The sequence below is a fragment of the Semicossyphus pulcher genome, unplaced genomic scaffold (assembly GCF_022749685.1).
Source record: "Semicossyphus pulcher isolate SPU_LCO1_2020_fin unplaced genomic scaffold, fSemPul1.0.p SCAF_10, whole genome shotgun sequence".
Taxonomy (NCBI): Eukaryota; Metazoa; Chordata; class Actinopteri; order Labriformes; family Labridae; genus Semicossyphus; species Semicossyphus pulcher.
The window spans coordinates 9,451,280-9,471,428 of record NW_027211604.1 but is presented as its reverse complement, the minus strand read 5'-3'; the positions used below and the strand labels follow the sequence as shown (position 1 = coordinate 9,471,428).

Below are 20,149 nucleotides of genomic sequence, written 5' to 3'. Positions count from 1 at the left end.
TGTTAAAGAAAATGTTTCCTTTTTTTTGGTGGGGGGCATGTTATCTAATGAGGCCACCTCTGTTTATTATGAAATGAAATGACACTTGCACAGTGCCAGTCTGAAAGCCTGCTAGGTATTTGTTTTCATATGAGCGTCTGTGCTATCCGTTTCACACTAAATTATGAAGAATGATCACAACTGTATAAAAATCTGCAGTGTTTTTGATGACTTCATCGTGGATGGACTGTGTGCTCCCTGCTCACGGTGCTACATCTAACACTGGATGTGCCTGTATTTAGGCCACTCTGCTCCCTCAGGCTTACAACTTGTGTGCATAATTCTGTGGGTTATAACAAGCTAAAGCTATATATATAAAACAGGGTTAAGTTCACAGACTCTTATAGATTGGTATTGACAAGTGATTGAACATTCTTGGACAGATCAGTGGATGGTTTTCTGTGTCACTGTAGTCACATTATGCTACTTTAAAACCCACTGTTGATGTGTGTTTGTGGACTATCACATGTGTGTGTTAGCCTCTTGGAGCCATGCCAGAACAACATCCTGCTATTAATCGCACACACCATATGCCCCGCACTTCATAAATGCCATTTTTACTTAAACTCCATGGAACGTTCTGGAAAGACCGGCTGACATTTCCACTCAATTGAATCTCACTAAAGAGGTTGTGTTTCAGACAGACTCCCTGAGCAGATCTCATTTGCCACAGTGGGAAGTGGGAAGCATGCCCAAGGTGTGCTGAAGAGGCAGTGCACTGCTAACCTGAAGACTCTGCTACAGATTTCTAATGCTTATTGAAGTGCTGTCAGAATTTTTCTTCAAAACTTCTCACTGAAAAAAAACAGAATTAACCTGAATGTGTAATGAAAGCAGAGAGTCAGTGTGAAGCTGTGGAGGCTGCACAGTCACACAGGCATGAGTTGTACCATCAAAGCAACTTATTAGGAGGCACAGATAGAGATACAGTAATATTAGAAAATACACTGTCTTCATTATTAAAACATTCAGTAGCAAAAGTCTTGCTTCATATGACAAGAAGCGGTGCCCAGTTAGTGCACGTTTTCCATCACCCAGCAGTGGTTGGTCTGCCAGAGAGGGTAGGCGGAGCTAAGCAGCTGCTTCTCTAATCTCTGCAAGTGTTGCGAGTAAACAGTAATCTACTGTGGCTGAACAATCGAAGAAAAGATCGATGACTACAGATACACCTTCAAAAATAAGTGAAAATCCAAAGAAAAAGAAACAAATTTGACTCTCAGATGAACGCAAACGACGTCTGGATATGTGGGAAGTGTTCTCTTGCAATTTCCGTTTATCCCCTTTAGGTGCCGCCAAATAGAACAAAACTGAGATGTTCGAGATTATCACTTTAACTTCTGCAATGGTTTGTAAAGGTGAAGCAGTAGGGAAAAACCGTTTCAATCAGAATTTTATTAACTTTGTTGTCACACATTAGAGTTATTATTTAGTGGTTTAAGTTGTGGTATGCCTTTAAGAAAGTTGTTCTGCAAGACTTTTTCCTGCTTGGTTCCTCTTTCTATTTCTCCTTCCTGTCGAGGTTTTCTAATGTCTCTTTGCCTTTGCCATGATGTCCCTGCTAATACCAAATTAGGACTGGTTACTGGCTGTGTTTGCCTTCAGGGCTCTCTGCCAGAAAGCCGTGTCTTGAAACGTTAAGCGCTTCTCCCGGGAAATTGTACCTGCACTACCCAGCTTACACAGTGCGAGAAGAGGTGTTGGTGAAAGAGACGCCATTCTCCGTCTCACTTGTCAGTTTACCATCAAAATAATTTAAAGATTCAGCCCCCCTCACCACCCACACTAACTTGCATACAGTTCCTTATGTGGTTACAGCAGAGAGAGTTTACAGTAGTGTAGCTCCCCTTGGGACTATAGTTAGTATCTACCAGTTGTTAGCACACGACACCTCTTTCATGCATGACTTGTAAGAATTTCACTTCAACAAACGGAGCTTGTGTTAAGTAGACTGTGCTTATTTTTTAAGAGGCAGGGACTCACATCTACAAATGACATACTAACAGTGGAGTATGTCTGCTAAAAGGTCACAGCATTATTTTCTTTCATGAAATTGAAGTTAATTATAGTGCAGTTGCTCTGCCTGCAGTGTCCTGTGAGAGATCAGAGTTGTGTGCCAAGCATTAAATCACATCCAGATCAATAAGCAGCAACTCTGTAGCGTGTTCTGCTGTGCTGGTTTTGCAGCAGTCCACCTAGGAAGCTGTAATGATTTCTACCGCTCATATACTGTATATACAGTGTATATATATACAGACACACAGACACTGATGCTCCAACAAATACCACTCTGTGAGCTAATTGAAATCGTATTGTTCAGTTAATCTAATGCAATGTAAAGGTTCCCCACAGTGAGTAAGCAGTGCTGCAGTGAAGTGATTTAACGTGTTGAAATGGATAAATGATTAAAGAGGGTGAACTTCAGGCAGAGGAGTGTTCATCCTTAAAAGATGAGTTCAATAACTTTATTCCAATAGAGTGAATCACAGTCCTGCACAGTGCTGCAGCGTAGAGTACAGACTGTAAATTATTAAGTTTGTATACTATAAAGCTTTTTGAAACTGAGTCTGGCGGTGTGATTCCCTGAAACCATAGGTGCTGCTTTGAGCACGGGTTCCAGACATGATTACACACAACTGATTTAGACAAGTTTTTAATAAAGTCTTTAATAGAATTGTATGTTTCTAATTACTAGAGCATGTTGGCTTTAAGCTGCAGGTCTGCTGACATCGTAAAGTTTAAAGGCCTGAGATTACCCGACGATCACCTCGTCGATGACTGCATGCTGCGCTATTGGAGCGATGATGCTCTGTGTGTTTCTGATTCCTCTCATGGGAGTGTGATTGGCAGGCAGAGCACATCACTCCTGCCATGTTGGTGATCTAATAATTGGATGGACGATGTTAAAGCACAAACAGTTTAAGTCTCAACAATCTCACAGACCACAACAAACAGATCTGTCAGCACTGATCCCTCGCTGGTAGGCTCTCTGCTGTCTGGGATGAAGCCGCTGTTTAAGATCAACAATTAATTATGTGACAGTTAACACTGATGGGGGCATAGGCTGTTATATTTTGTAGTCCGTGTGTCTGCTGGATAATGAGATACTTTCTTTAGACTGACAACAATATGACACAACGCCAAATTGTGGGTGAAGACTAAAGATAAGAAGTGGACATAGCCACAGTGACCATAATTGAATGAGAGGGGGAAGCTTAAAGAAAAGTGAGGTGTCTGTAAGTCTTATTAACTACACAACAGGACATGAGCAGATACTGTAGTTGCTTGGCTATTTCTTCAAAAGGGACCAACACCAAAAACAAGGCCGAGATGTTCACTGACTAAATTAGCTGAGGTGACAGTGAGCAGTCAGCCAATGGCACCAACATGTCAACCAGTGCGCCAACACCCTAATTATGCATGACGTCTAAACCCCATCAAGTTATTACGATTGGATAAATTATCTAAAGAGACCCAGTCAGTTTTTTTGTACCAGGCTCTGAACATATTTATTTCTGCTGTAACATTAAACATTTGAACATGAGGTTATATGAGGATTGACTCATTTTTGGAGAAGCCTCAAGTGGCCATTAGAGGAACTGCAGTTTTTGGCTTCATTCTTCAGCCGTGGAAGTTGCTGCTTGTTAAAGATGCTAACAGTGACAATCATATGATCTACTGTTACAGTAATATGTGTAAAGGCCTTTTCACCAATAATAGTGGCAAATGAACCTATACTTAAGTACTGAAGCCCTAATTGGACATGCATCCAGACATTTTATTTACTCAATTTTTACATAATAACGAGTTATTTCTGGTCGTTTTCTTGAGATCGAGATGGATCTCTGTCCACTATGGGCCTCCATAGATGTTAAATTTAATACATAGATTTTTTGGGAAACTGACAACAGAGTAAAAATACTTAATGCCACTGTTGTCTGTTTTTCATTTAGAGTTTAATCACTTAGAAATCAAACCCTGAACGCATCCAAACACACCATTAGAGTGGTGGCTGCTGCTCCTGGACTCCCTGCTTCAGCTATATTAATGTTGCCAGTAAAAAATGAATGTGAATTGAAATGACTAACACCAGCAAGTCAATTAGGATACTAATATTTAGCATTAGTTAGGCCACTTGGCAACCAGTGATTAAACATTGATAAATTAGCTCCCACATACACACTACTCTCTCTGCACTGGAACACCTGCAGGGGACAGCATCAGATTATACTGCTGTGTGCAGGAGTGCTACTGCTACACTAGTGCTGTTACACATACATAGATAGATAGATAGATAGATAGATAGATAGATAACTAAATAGACAGGTAGATAGATAGATAGATAGATAGATAGATAGATAGATAGATATACACACAGTAGCCCACACTCACAAGTCAGCAGCATACTATCTGGTTGTTGGTGTGTGCGGCTCTGCCTTTGCGCCACACACACACACACACACAAAACCCAGCAGAGGCTACACAGCCTCACACACACCAACTCTGCAGTGACGTGAGGAGGAGGACTGGGGGCTGCTCTTATTATAATTCAACGTCAGACCAAGTTTCATAAACGCCCCCCTTCCCTCCCTCGTCTCTCTTTCTCTCTCTCTCTCTCTCTTCTCTCCCCTCCTTTCTCTCTCTCTCTGGCCCATTTCAATGGTCCTTATCCACAGTAAGGAGATACGTTTTTCCTCTTCTCCACCACCATCTTTGAGATAAAGCACTGCCTTTAGGTTTCGGCAGCAGTAGCAGCAGCAGCAGCAGTGGTCTGGCGCTGCAGTCGCGCTGGCACACATTCAACGTGGGTGCACACAGTGAGTGAGAGCGACCCGCCGCATCTTGTGGATTTCTTTGCGCCTACACCAAGCCCGTGTACATGGTTCTCCCTGCTTCGCCTCTGTCACATCCACGCCAGGAGTTGGTTTCACTTCTCGGAGAAAAATGTGGCATCGCACAATAGCGACTGTACTGGTTTTGTTGTATTTTTGGGAGGACTCGCTGGCTGGGTTTCCGAATCAGATCAACATAGGTAAGTACAAAGTGACACTCTAAATACATGAACACGTCTTTGTTCACACAGTCTAAATAGGACGCGTCTTAAAGTCTGTTTTGTGCATAATTCATCACCAAGTTCACTTCTCTTAAAGACAGGAGGATTGTGGGATGCTGCTCGTCTTTGTAGGCGGTGTGCTGAAAAAATAGAGTTGATCCAAATTGACAAAACGCTACTCAGAATCCGCAGTGCATTATTTTCTGACTGTTAACATATCTTCACTTCCTCTCTTTAATTTAACAAATCCAACTATCCGAGTAAAAATGCGTAATTTACGTCACCGCCACTCTACACAAGTAAAACCTGATAATGGCATTAAAGAGTGCATACTTCATGTGTGCTAGGAAATAACAGCTCCTAATCAGAGCGCAGTGATAACGTGACATGTTCTCTCCTGTAGGTGGACTGTTCATGCGCTCCACGGTGCAGGAGCACAGCGCCTTCAGGTTCGCTGTCCAGCTGTATAACACCAACCAGAATGCGACGGAGAAACCTTTCCACCTCAATTATAATGTGGACAACCTGGAGTCCTCCAACAGTTTCTCTGTCACACACGCCTGTGAGTACTAACACACTGTATAATAAGAACAAAAGGAAAACAAAGCGTGACATAACTATAGTATTCTGAAGTAATGATGCAGGCTGCAGTCTTTACATCCACACCTGCATTATGTGATGGTTTGCTCGAATTGTGTAATTGGAGGCCAAAAGACACACAGATATTAATGGGCTGAATTCAGTGAATAGTATGTTTTGGTCTCACGCAGACACCTGCCAAGTGTCTGTCCCCACACACAAACTCCTCAGTCCTGCAATCCAAAACTCTCCAGCTGGATGAGGGAGCGTGATGGCCTGTAATTGGCCAAACACCGTGATTTAGTAAACTGAGTAATTCAGTAATTTTAGAGACGCTGATGCGCAGCACTTAGATGACTGTAGACTTGACAGTGAGGATAAACAAACCGTGCTGCTCAGGTTGTGGTGGTGTCTGGCTGTGACATCAGATAAAGGCTTTGGGTGATGGTTGTAAGTTGTTGTGGTGGTTTGGTTAAGTTGGTTGTATTATAGGTCTGGTGATATGGCAACAATATATTCTCTATATTGATTATTATCCATATTTGTAATGATATATAATTTGATAATTCTGCCAGTTTTTCGAGTATTCTTATAATGAAAAGGGCCGAAAGAAACCAGAGGGTTCGTTAGTTAATTGTTCGAATACAGTTCATTAACCAGTCTTAAAGTTGTGTATCACACATTTTATTGCTTTATTCTTTTTGTTATTGAAGTAAAGATAATTAAAAACACTGAACACACTAGTTTCAGCTAAACATTTGTGTCTTTCCAATATTCTTTGGCGGACACAGCAAGTCAAAGGGCTGCTAATGCTAGCTGAGCTGCTGCTAACGTTAGCTCAGCTTGTTTCAAGGACCTCAGCTTGTTTGTGAATGTTAGCATTCCTTCAGTGTTCATCATTCACACGATTTTTAAAGAGTCAAATTATCCGCAGAAGTCTCCTCTTCTTCGAAACAACCAGACCTGCAGTAAAAATAAAGCAGTTTCATAATCAGCGTTTCTCTGATGTTTTTTGGAAGCAGGGGATCCATTTAATTGATGTCATGCTACCAACAGTTTCTTCTTCTTGAGAGGATAACACAGGTGCACTTTCCTAGTTACTTCTGGGCCCCTGCTGTACATGTTGTGCCCACTTTGCTTTCATGCAACTTTCTGCGGTTGAAGACAACCATTTTCCCCACCAGCGCTCCAGACAATGCTTTGCAGTGGTTAACGGGTGTGTACTCCCGTGTATACTTCATGTGCTGGAGAAAAATTGCAGACTTACTAGCTGTTTTCGCTATTACTGCTGTGTGATTGTCCAATTGTCCAAAGTTTTCAGCTATATTGTTGGGATTTTATTGCAGTCTCCTATCGGGATCGATTTATCCCCTTTTGTATAATGCAAATTCTTGCATTGTATCCCATCCTCCCCTATTAGAAAACATTATTCCACCGCTGCACCTTTATAAATAGGCTTATGTTTAACATTTGAAGTCCACTTGAAGGCCACTTGATTGACATCCCTTTTAATAACGATTTAAAACATCACATTATGATAAATCAGCAGCAGCACAGTGCCGTAAATCTGCCTGAATACACTTTTGACGTATAAATAAGACACTGTATCAACTGTAACGTGCTGTAATCCATGTAGTCATCTGCACAAACGTGATGGATTTGATAGGAAGGCCTGTGGAGCGCGAGATGGCTTCATAATTGCTCCACCAGTCACTCCTCTGCCATGTAGGGCACCAAGTTCTGTCTGGAGAATTAATTTGTTATCCGTCTTCCCACCAACTGCACTTCACACTTCACGCTTCGGGATCAGCTGCAGCTCTCCCAACTCTGTCAGCCGCTGCAGAGATGGCTGTGTGACCTAATGAAGTGAGAGAAAAAAAAACCAAAAAGAAAAATTGAACACAATTGTTCCTCGTGCATCGATAATGAACGTGCTGTTAAGAGGATGCTGGTGAGCGTTGTGTTGCGATTGTTTGATGGTGCTCAGTTGACCGCAGCCTCGCACCGTGCACTGGAGGTGCTCTGGGGTCAGTGCTCAGCTTGAGGGCACTTCAACCAGGGAAGATTTAAGTGTTACATGCTTGGTTTGTCCACAGCAGGGTTATAGCACTCCTACTTGGGTCTGTTTTTCATTTCAAGGAGGTCAAAACGAGCCATTATATAAAAAATTACTCATCCAGCTGAAACATGTTCCTATGACTGTGTCAATGAGCTGTTTCTCCTGCAGTCATCTTTAACCCTTAGATAGCCCTATGGCCACAGGCGTTTATTGTCATCTCATCTTCAACCATTATTATAGGAATCTATAATATGCCTTCCTTCCACATGTGGGGTTAAACAGGGAGGCAACAGAGGCCCGTTGAATCCCAGAAGCAATTTTTCAAATTTACATCATGCACCTCTTGAAGATTGAGGCCATAGTCTGATTCCCTTTGCGTAAACCTGAATCCATTGTTTTAGAACGTAGCTTAAGCTTCCTCTTCCTGACGGATAAGAAGACATTAAAACAAGATAATCAGGAGGATTAATGCGAGTGAGATAAGCTGATGTAAGCTGAGCTCCATGCTTCCTGTTTGAAAAGAGAGAGCGGCTCCTTCTGCAGCGCGACCAGGCCAGCTTGTGACTAAAGCTTGAAAATGCACCAAACTCCACGTTTCTTATTTTAGCAGTCTGGGTTGCATAATGCCCCGCTCGCCTGGCAGGTGTTGATGTAGCAAACCAATGTGATGATTGGGATTTGACACATTTCTGCATTTCTATTCTGGCAGGAGTTACATGTTAGTCATCGCTGTGCTTTCCCCACAGCTCGCATCCTTAGTTTTGATAATATTAGCAAGTGTTAGGATGAGTGAGATCTTAAATATTGATCTTTGTCCACAAAAATCCCCTCTTTTGTGTGGAATGAGAGAAGTTACTCTGTGTGTGTTGCCTGTTGTATGGACTGTGAATGGAATAAAGCAGGACAACAGTGCTGTCCTCCAGCTGGGTCAGTATATAATGATTGTTACAAATCCCTGATGGCAAATGACTGTGTTATTGGCAGCGTGGATCAATAGGTGGAAGGCTATAGTCCAGCTGTAGTGTGTGTGTGGCTCCAGTTTGTGCTCCAGTATGGAAAAATCAATTCTCACCAAGCTTTCATTTTCTCTATCTCAGTCCCTCTTTACTAATATATGGCTCCTCTCCAACTCCGCTTGGCCGGAGACACTGAATCTGCACTTTGATGCTTGCACTGCAGCTCGGAAAGTTGAGAAACAAACAAAACAAGCGACGCGAACGGCCAATGAAACATCGGCACAAACAATTTCCACTCATTGCAGCCTGATTGAATTGATTCGGACAAAGAGAGCTTCCCCCCCTCGTGCTCCTGTGTTTATTATATCTCACCAATTTGTTTGGAGCTGGTTGGAGTGCAGGATCAGGATGTATTGATGTGACACCTTGCCCCAGGCCAGGACAGATTGTGTGCATAAATGCAGAAATGGGAAGGTTACGTCCATTAAGACCGAGGTCAGGGCAGGAAGTGACAGCGGAGACGGGGCCGCCGGCCCGGCTGCACAATCAGGGGGGAGTTAAAGCGAGTGCATGTGGGATTGTAGATTTTGGGATGTGGTGACAGGTCAGACAGCAGGAACAGATCACTCCACGTCTTTATTTACAAAGAATTTACACAATTTATGATTCAGTGTCTTTGTTTAGTGTTACACTTATTTAAAGTGCTCGTAAAAGCTGAAAGTTTGAATGTAAAAAAAAAGCCAAATCATTCATATTTAAAGCGTTTCCTTTTTCACTCCTCTTGTCTAAACTTTGCTCAGGATGTATCTTTTAAGAGCAGAATCTTCCCAGAGCAGAACTTTAAAGTGAATACACAGTGAGCGTCTTCTTAAAGCGTTTATTATAGCCACCTATCCTCCCTCTGCTATGACTCAACAGTGTGATGCTGCTCAGACAGAGGCTAATGTTAGAGCACTTCAATGTGTAGGCAATGGACAGTCCCACTAATGCAGCAGTTTCTGTAGCCAGATCGCCTCCTCCTCCTCATCCTCCTCTTCTTCTTCTTCTACTTCTTCTTTTGCATTATTAAGGCCATGGTGACGACATTGACTCATAAGCTGTGTCCAAATAAGGACATTTTAGTACTTCCACAGCTTTTATGCAAATTAAGCTCGTCAAAAAGTATACTTACAATAATGGTTTGAGCTGAAGCGATCCCACTATTGTTATTTGCATAGAAACTCAGCAGGCAGGGCATGGAGGAGCAGCAGCACACACCTACAGTAGCAGAGCATCTACAGAGCTACGGTGAGCATAAACAGGGATCAAGCTAGCCTCAAAAACACCTGGCAGCATCTCTGGAGCTCACTAGTTGACATGTTGTAACTTGTGGTGCCTTCAAATGGGGTCGTGTTTTCCATTTTCACCAAAAGACTCCATATGAATGCCCCACTCTTCACCCCAACTTGTCGTTCACTTATCGTGACCTGAACATAACAGGTAATTTGTCATTGCATGTTTAAGTTATACCTCATAATTTTAGTCACATAGAGTGTTGCTTTAAAATGTTATATATCTGAGGAAAATGTTCCCAACGGCCTCATCTTTTTCTATTATAGATATGACTTTGCAGTTTTCAGTTAGCTTAGCCGCTAGCTTCCTGTCCTTTGCCGTCCATGTTGCAGTTGCCTAGCAGCAGCGTTCTCAGGACTTTACTATCCTTAACCAGGGTTGGGAGGGTTACTTTAAAAATGTATTCCGATACAGTTACTAATTACCTGTTTAAAAATGTAATTAATAACTTAATCCAAGTATCACAACTGATTACTTTTAGTTACTTTTGGAATACTTCAATACTAAATCTGCAAATAAAGACAAGAGAAAATACATTTCAATACAATGACTTTTACATAAGTGTCTTCTGTAACAGAACAATGCCATGCATAACTTTAACTGTACTGCCATGTTGCGATGTTGCTCCCATTTTCTCCTTTGAAGACAAAATTATGTCCACCCAGTGAAAGCATTTTTTACCCCACCAGCCGTGACAACCAAAGACTGTTGATGATCACTCTGAGGAGCGGTGCGGTAATGTGTGCGCACTGGTGCATGGTATGATCAGGTCAGACGGACGGTTTAGAAATGAGACGCCAGATGTTACAGAGCATCTTTGGTATGACATCGTCTTTTAAAATGTATTATAAAATTGTAATCCTGCTAGTAATCCCCATTTTTAATTAATGTATCTGTAATATAATTACTTAACGCTGCTAAGATGTTCCAACTGAAAGCAGCGTTATTTGATAAATTAGTAGAAGAACAAGAACGTTAAAATGCCATGTTTATGTCGGGGACCTTTAGCCAGGGGTTGTGACTTCCTGGTGTCTTATCTCCTCTGTGAGGCTCCCAGGAAACAAATGTAAAATGTAACATATCAATTTGTGATGTTAAGAGATGCTTGTACATTTTCTTTCCTGTGGCAAGAGCCAGGCTAACGGTTTACAGTCTTTGTGCTAAGCTAAGCTAAGCTAAGCTGAGCAAGCTAGGCTGCTGTTGTTCCCTCATATTTACTGTACAAACAGTAAAGTGCATCCGTTTTCTCGTCCCAATCTGACCTACAGTATCTAAGAAAGCAACAACTCACACACGGCCTTCACTTCCGCAGTCGTGACGTTTCTACAAAAAGAAAGAAAATAGCTCATCAGACGACGTTTTAAGCAGCTGTGTCATTACAGCTTTGGGAGATATTGTAATATCTAAAATTAAATGTTAATTTGGCAGTGCTTTTTACTGTAATTACTGTTGATAAAAACAAACATGCAGGATGTATCAATAATACAACCTTATATCAATAACTAACAACCTCGGATCCATCACAACGCTGAGAACTCATTTAAACCGACAAGTCATGCATGATGCATGAGCACCAGAGACAAGCTTGTCAAATAGTTTGGCCTGAGGGAGAGCATGCTGCATGATAGTTTCTATCTTAATCCACACTCTCTGGCCACAGCAATAAACGTGTAAACAGAGAATAATGATTATTTTAACCGCTTCTTTATGAGGGAGCAGTGGAGTCAGAGAGGTCGCTGATAATGAGGAACGAACACGTCCACTCTTAGCTTTGAAGCTACTCCTCACAGGCCTGTTGTCCACATTCAATTATCAGCAGCATGAAACACAACCTTTGCTTAGGTACCTGGACGTTACTCGTGTGTTTTTGCTTCATTTGTAGGCTTTAAATCCTGCATCCTCTCGATTCTGGAGCCCTTGAACAGATGAGACACTCACCCAAAAGCATGTCCTTTTATCACGACGCGGTGATAAAAATATCTGAGTTACTGCTCCTGCACCCAGCGTCCTGTCAGTTTGGATGACCTGCTCCAAGTTGACAAGTACTCTTCCTCAGATTTGTCATGCCTTTCTCATCGTGAAGCATAATAAAAATAAGAACGATAAGCTTCAGATTGTTTTAGGATTCGCTTTATTTTTTAACTAAGGACTCATTTCAGTCGCAGGCAGAGGGGATTTATAACTGATGCATTCACTGACAAGCATACAGGGTTTGACCCTTAGTTTAATAAGTGTTTTTCCTGCAGGGCAACACAACACTCACAGGTCCTCATGCAGCATTAATGCGTTAGCTTTCTTTGAACAAGGGAGGAGTGATGCTAAAGACCAAAACTGCAACAGAAGCTTTTAAATATCAAAAGGCTTCGTGTATTTTGTTAAACAGACTCGCATCTCTTGCAGGAGAGAGTCTTGTTTTCCGCCCTGGCTGGTCATAATGCAGCAGAATAGCACTGAATAGGTTTGTGGGGCACGCCACTGGAGATGCAGTTAGTGTTTCATCCTGTGCATCAGAATGTGCGTACATGTCAGCGCTGTAACGCAGCGACGGTGATCACTACTGACAAGCTACAGTGGTGCTGCAGCACTTTGTTGCAGCCTTACACAACGTCTTTCAACCATGCAGCCTCTGAACGCTCGGCTGTTATTCACTAAACGTTACCTGAGAGTATTATCATTAAAGACAGGATATGAAGGCAGTATAATGCTAAAGAAAACCTTAATTTTAATATTTTATTGAGTCAATTGAAACATTTGCATTCTGTTGATGTATTTTTGAATCCACATTCCAGTGTGTTCTGCAGCATAAACAGCCCTTTTAAATTGCTGTATTCGTCTGTCTCTGGTAAATGTGGTCCTTGGATGATGTTTTTCGCAGTATATGCAAAGCATGTGTAGGTGGAGTGTTAGCTTTTACTGGTGCACTGAAATATTAAAGTGTATTCTTCCATACCAGAGCCCAATAGCTACAGGCTCTGTCTATATATCTGCTGATTTTTTCCCTCTGTCATTTTGTCTCAGCATGTGGGCTGAATCCGGTTGTATTTCTCAGATTAGGGCTAATCCAGCCAGTGTTGCCCGGCTTTTTGCGAATAATGAGTATCTGTTGGGGGTAGCCCGCTGGAAGAAAAATATGTTTGCTTTTACAAAGCGGTAATCTGCAGAGAGGAGGGAATTCCAGCCAACATGCAACCACAGCCTGAGGAGAAACACCTACTCAGGCTTCAGTCCCTATATGCCCTCTGCTGCCTCCATGGTTGGTCAACTGGGATGAATTGCACAACAATGCAGGCCGTAATGCGGATAGAAAACGAAACACTTATATGTCATAACACAGAGATTGTTTGAACCGTGTTGTCTTCAGTCAGATTTTATCTGAGAAACAAACGTTTGCTGTGATTTTATGGTGAAATGTAACTGTCAGGTATTAACAAGCCTTTCAGCAGAATGAGTGCAGCTCAAACCAGATGAGCTGCGTGCAGAGTCACCGTTCAAAAGCTCATGCACAATTATAGAATGTTACATAATGTATTTGGTAACTCCTTTTATTAGCTATTTCAGCTGTGTGGCTCTGTGAACAGCAACATCAGGCTGTCAGTCGGTTCACCGCTTTGGTCCAGACTGAAATATCTCCACAACAACAGGGTGGATAGAGTTGAAATTTTGCACAGACATTTATGGTGCCCAGAGGATGAAAGCTAATGAGTTTGGTAATCCCTAAACGTTTCCTCAGTGCTACTTGCAGCAACTAGTGGATGGATTGCCATGAAATCTGGCTGCAAAACTTGTGACATGTACAACAATCTAAGCTGTACTTTGGGTTAAGTGAAAGTTAACTAACAATGAATGATAGCATGCTGACAGGCTAATCTAAGATGGTAAACTTGTACCTGCTAAATATGTGCATGCCAGCATTAATGCAGCATTAGCATTAAGCTCAAAGCACTGCTGTGTGTAAGTGATGCCTAACAGAGCTGCTAGCTTTGCAGTGTTAAAACAGTTTTTACGTCATATTTAGTAAACTAATGAGAACTGAATTATAGACATTTGACTTTTTTAAGCCTTTCTGCTGAGATGTTCTAGATTGAGTGTGCTTTATTTTTTTTATTTAAAGGGGGGTATTATGCTAATATTAAACCTCATATTTCACTCTGTGATACCTGTGGAGTAGCTTAGCATAATTTAGAGTTAAAAAAACTCTTTATTTTTCTCACACTGGTGCTCTGTGCAGGCCCTCATACAGCCTCTGCCTGAAACAACTCAGTCAGCTCAGAAACCCCGCCCCTACAAGCCCCCTTTCTTCTGATTGGCCAGCTCTCCGAAGCCTGCGAAGCTGCACTTTGTGACGTCACAATGTGCAGCATGTATAAAAAACTGTGTGAAACCTGGAATTCACAGCAGCCTGCAGACTGAGCTGAGAAGCCTGGGGATTACTCCAACATACTTTTACCTACAGATTTTAAACTTCACCCACGTTTAGTCTGGACATCCAACATTGTAACATTATGTATATGTCTTAAAATATGAAACAGCATAATACCCCCTCTTTAAAACCTGTGAGCAACAATTGCATTGGAACATTAGCCTCAGGGTAGTGAATGGATGAGTCTGGGTTTGGATTTACTGCCCACAGTCTAAAAACAGGCAGATCACAACATAGGATATACACATATTAAATATATAAATACACAAAAAGTGGGTGATTATCTGTGTCTATTCAACCTTTTCAGTGTCTCCTTGCCTGCTGCCCAGTGCATGCTGGGATGTCTCGAGCATCCATGGCTCTGTAAAAGCAGAAACTGAATCATTAAAAGATTCTGATTAACTTTGTAAATGATGATGTACCGATGAGGGGAACACGATTATAACTGTGATAATGTTTGGAAATACCTACCACTCCGTATAGCACCCCATCGCTCAGGTGTCAGACACAGACTGAGCCATGACATATTCCCAAAATGCCCCTGCACATCCTGTCCAGCTGACACAGTGAGCAGCTGCTGGCAGACACAAAGACGGAAAGGAAACATGTTACCTGGAACAACAGGGAGGGGTGTTGGCTGTGTGCTCTGACCCCGTAAATCATCGTTCAGTAGACGGCACGGCTTAGCCGCCCCGCTCATATTAGTGAGGAAACACTGAATCTGCTGAGTGTCTGTCAGTCAGCACATTTACAAGATTTATTGGCTTCTTCTGCCCGGATTAGTAATGCTGTCTAATTTGAAGATGTGCTTTAAAACATTAGTGGGAAAAGATCTTGTTTTGGTGTTTTAGTAAGTAACAGCACTTAATTTGTTTCCTCCAAGTCTCTGTGACTCAATATTTTCCATCCTTTTTGAACTTAAACCATTAAACCAGCACGTCGAGACTCATAATTAGGTAGAAATAAGACACAAGTAGTAAATTGGCTTCCGTTTGGGACAATGTGTATCGTGATGGGAAGATGGATCACCTTGATATACGGTTCATGGTTCTTCCCACAGCTGTAAATCAAGCAGACAGAGGTTACATAACCCCTCACATGACATCAGGGATTAATGGTGAGGGTGTCTCACATAAAACTGATGTGAGAAGCAGTGTGCGGCTCTCACTGTGAGTGAGGTCTGTATCAGCCGCTTGATAAATACACTTACATGACATAAATCACTACAATATGGACATTATGATTAATTCATCATCAGCAGTGATTTCCAATTAAGTCGACACAGACCCAAATGCAAATGTTTTGCTATCTTAATGAGAAAAGTGTTACATTTCCCTCATGATTTATTGCTAACCTGAGTGATCCTGTCCAAATAATTGGCCGCAAAAGATACACTGTCTTTAAAGTAACTGACACAGGCCCATTAATTGCATCATGATCTACTCGTACCTATTTTTCCAGACTAAAATACCTCCACTACTACTCTTATAGAGATTTATAATACGCAGAGGATGAATCAGAACAATTTTCTCGTTCCCTTTTCTTTTCCTCCAGCACCACAAGCAGTCCAAATGTTTCACTTTTGCGCTCCCACTGGAAGGATTGGCATCAAATCTGTCACACACATCAGTGGTTCCCTCCCTCTTTGACGTTGACATTCTTTGCTTTAAGTAATATTTTTCAACACGTATTGATCCCCTGACCCTTCATCACACATGTCAATCAGGAGCAGCGAGTAAATGAAGTAAAGTATTTAAAAAACGATGATGTGTTAATTGAGTCGTGTCAGACAGTCTTTGGCACTTTGACTCTACCATAGATTTTATGATCGAAAGGTTGCCGTGAGCAGAAGCAGAAGATATTTCCCCTGCTTAGAGTCCTGATACTGGTGGTGGAGGTGTTGGCCGATGATGTCGTCTGAGGCTGATGAAGCTGATGAAACTGTGAAGGCTGGGTGGTGATGGGGAGGTGGAGGGTCACACATAAGGACAGCACGAGTGAACTAAAAACCATTTAAAAAGACAGTAGCAATATGAGTAACAATGAGGGTGTGCTGCAGTGCTATTGGATAGATGTGACCAGGCGATAAGAACAGCTAATTCTACAGGTAAATGAGTTAGCATACATAGCCTAGCATGCAAAGTATAACCGTTCTAATTTCAGTTCGTTAATGGCGAGTACAAAACTAAAGACATTACCACCAGCCTCCACTATACTGTGTTTATTACTAATTAGCAATGTTAGCATGCTAACTCCATTTGTTTAGCATCATGTTTGTCTTGGCATTGTGAATGCGTCTTGTAAGCTAAGTAGCGTTAGCATTTAGCTTAAAGCACCACTTTCGCTAAGTCCTTACAGAGCAAGTACACTCTGAGGGCTGTAAGAAAGGAAACACACCTTACACAATATAATGAGTAATCAGTTTATATGGGGTGTTTACTTTGTAATGCTTTAAATGGATGTGAATTGTCTTTATTTAGCTTAAAGACAGAATTATCTTCAAAGGCTTCACAGTAGCTTGTTTCACTGCCTGCTCGGCTACTGTCCTTTGTGTCTCATCGTCTGCTTATGTCAGAAAATACTTAATATTTTAGGTATTTAGTTTCTCTTTGCCCTGCTCTATAATAACTTTCTAGGTTATTAGGTGTATGTAGGAGGTTTTGTACACCAGCTGCATGTTCTTTCCGCGTCCTCTGCCTTCTTCCCTTACTCAACATGTGACCTCAGGACGGGACAGGTATTCCCATGTGGCTGAGACCGTCACGGCCTCCCCTCTCCCTCAGGAAAACAAGCCGAAGTCCTGCTGCTCTCTTCTCCTCTAGAACCGCTGCAGGCTCTTCTCTTTTAGACAGCAGCAGAAAAATAACTCCCCAGCAGGCAGCAGCAACCGAATAAACAGGTTATTTGTTATCGTCACAGAAAGTTAAGTCGCTGTCGTCACTTTGCCCGAGCGCAGAGGCCAATCCAGTTCACCTCCAAATCTCACTGCGAGTTCTCCTCTGTCCTCTATCTACTTACTTATGTGCAGAAAGTTCCATTTCCAAGGACAACAGCCCCCCCTATATCCCCCACCCTGCTCTGCAATCGAGCTTTAAGAATTCACTTTGCAGGCCGGGCGCTGCTGTGCGCACACACTTCAGGTTCATTCCTACATCAGCGAGTTTCATGATAGACTCAAACAAGATCCCCCAGCTGTCTGCAGGAGAGACCGTTAAAGCTGCAAAGCCCTGACTTTCACAAAGATGTTAAGGCGGCGCTGGTGGTGCTGGGGCTGCTGCATCTACCTGTTAAGTTTGACGAGAGGGAGGAAAGGGAGAAAGCAGTAATGACAGGTGGATGTGGGTGTTTGTGACAGAGAAAATAAGACGTACAGGAGGCAGACAGTTGGATTTTTCCATGATGCATATAAAGTCAGAGTTAGTATTCTGAGCAGAAAAGCACAGAGGCTGCAGCTCCACTTCCCCTCGGTAATAAAATAAATGATGCGTGTCTTCATTGCTGACCACAATCAGGAGGATTTACTGTAGTGGACTTCTGTTTACTGCTTCATGAGCCCAAATATATGATTTCATTAGTCCTTTAGGAGAACAGGCGGCCCATTTAACCTTGACAAACAAAAAGCTATCGCTGCCATTTTGAGAGTCGAATTGGATTATATTGGATGAGCGGGGAAGTGTTAATTTAATGGCCGCCCTCTTTCCTTCTTGGATAACATCAGCTGGATATTTTGTGTCGCAGGAGAAATGTGTGAATCTGTAATTTGAGAAGGATCTGCGTCGTGGTGAATAATGTGAGATATCTGAACATTTATCTGTTGATGAAGAGATTTATTAAACTGTTTAGTAAAGGCCTTTAGAGGCCTCCAAACGAGGCTGAAAAGTGTCCTTCAGCTGAAAAGGAACGACGCAGCGACCCTTCAAATACATCTTTTACCAGTAATACCAAACAGGTGCAGCTGTTGTTTCTGTGGACACTTTGTGTGCCGACGCCTGAATACATGGAGGGATGGAGGAATAACAAATTGAAAAGACTGTGTGGAACAATGAACGGTTGTCTTTATGTGAGGCTGAACAGAAGAAAACTCTGAAAAACATGCAGCATTGAACTCAACATGACCCAGAGAGAACTCACACAACTGTGAAATGATTGTACTGTTTGCAGACATAAGTGTGAACGTGTGGGTGTATTTTTCAATTTCCTCTAAAGAGCATTTCTATGAAGTTCACTTCCTCCGATTCCGTTCAATTCCCCCCCCCCCCCCAAATATGTTTCCATAATTTCAGCTGTAACATTTTATAATAAGGGTACAAAACACATGCTGGAGAAACGTATCCGAGCTGCAGGACGTCTCATAAATCCCAACGCATGAAATGAGCCACCAGCTGTTTCTTTGCAATAAAAGTGCTTCATTTGAAAGTTTTATCAAGCTGACATTTTACTGCTTCTGTGGAAAGTGAAGTTTTTTAAAAGAACACAAAGTACCGAGCAGGTTTGGACTAACTCGTGACTGGATGGAGTCGGCGTTATTGTGTCAAACTTTGTGTCACTTTACTTGAAGGGACTCATTTTTAATTTAGTAATGATGAACTCAGACTTGGCTAACTTTCTTTGAGTGAAAGTACAATAAATAATTTGTAGTTTACTTTACTTCTGGAGACACAAGTTGCCAGAAAACAAAGAGAAAGACAGTTGGGTCACGCTGCTTTGTGCTGATGATGTTATCTGACCAACAGTTTGAGCTGGTACATACACACCTGTTTACAAGTTAAATTATCACCTGGTATATAGATGTATTGTTCATCAATAATGGATATTTTAACACAGAGAGGGTATAATTCAGAAGCCAAATCTATCATTTACATTTGAAAGATTGTTTGACCCAAGAGCTGGGGTGACAACTACTGTAACAATTTCCGCGCCCCAAAATACACTTAGATTTTGAATTTGTGTCCATTCTGGAGAAATGTTTTTAGTGACATTTGCAGTCTAATCAGCGTCAGATTGAACAGGTTTTAACCTGGATTCAATCTCAGATTCCTTCAGCTGTAGTCCGATGATGATGTAGCCTCAGGGGACAGCGGTGAACATGCTGGGTAGCCTGCGGTTAGCGATAAACGACTTCCAGTCAAGACTTCCTTTTCTGCGTGCTTCGTTATTTACAGAAAAAGAAACCGTTTTTCTTGTGATTTACTTTAATAAAAAAAGTCTAAATGAAGCTTTGTCCGGTCTGCGCTCAAGAGGAGAAGAAAACTGATTTTAAAATGCTCATTTGTTGAACGGAGGTCGGATCGATAATTTCTGATGCATTCGAGGAAGTCGGGAAATCTAAACGCTGAGTAGCTTTCGTGCCACCACGTCAAGGAATCTCAAGTTGAATTTTAGATCAAGAGCAGATTGTTAGCTGAACTTGCTGCACGTCTGTTTATATATTATATTCAGTGATCTAATTCCAACAGTGCTAACTGGATTAAGATTTAATTTCTATTTAAAATGTTTAAAAACAGCTTTGTTTACCTAAAATCTGCAGATTTTGATGCTAAGCTTCCCCTTCCTTTAACCACTGACTTTTTACTTGTTAAATTTCTATTTTTCTGTTGCTCGAGGTATCTTTGTCTCTTTCTGCCCTTTCCTTTGCCTTTCTGTTTGAACTTTTGTACTTTCCTTCTGCAAAAGGAACATTACCTTTTTACAAACCCTTCATACAGAGTAACATT

At 41.8% G+C, this 20,149-nt stretch overlaps 1 protein-coding gene across 3 annotated transcripts in view; it reads left to right on the top strand.

Moving 5' to 3' along the window:
- Window positions 1-4,707: 4,707 nt before the first annotated feature.
- LOC138594530 (glutamate receptor 3-like) overlaps window positions 4,708-20,149 on the top strand; it is a 78,491-nt gene continuing 63,049 nt past the window's right edge. For all 3 annotated transcript variants that reach the window (XM_069665659.1, XM_069665667.1, XM_069665676.1), the window contains exons 1-2: window positions 4,708-5,068; window positions 5,493-5,651. In XM_069665659.1, coding sequence (XP_069521760.1) covers window positions 4,981-5,068; window positions 5,493-5,651 — 247 coding nt within the window. In that variant the 5' untranslated portion in view covers window positions 4,708-4,980. The remainder of the gene's footprint in view (window positions 5,069-5,492; window positions 5,652-20,149) is intronic.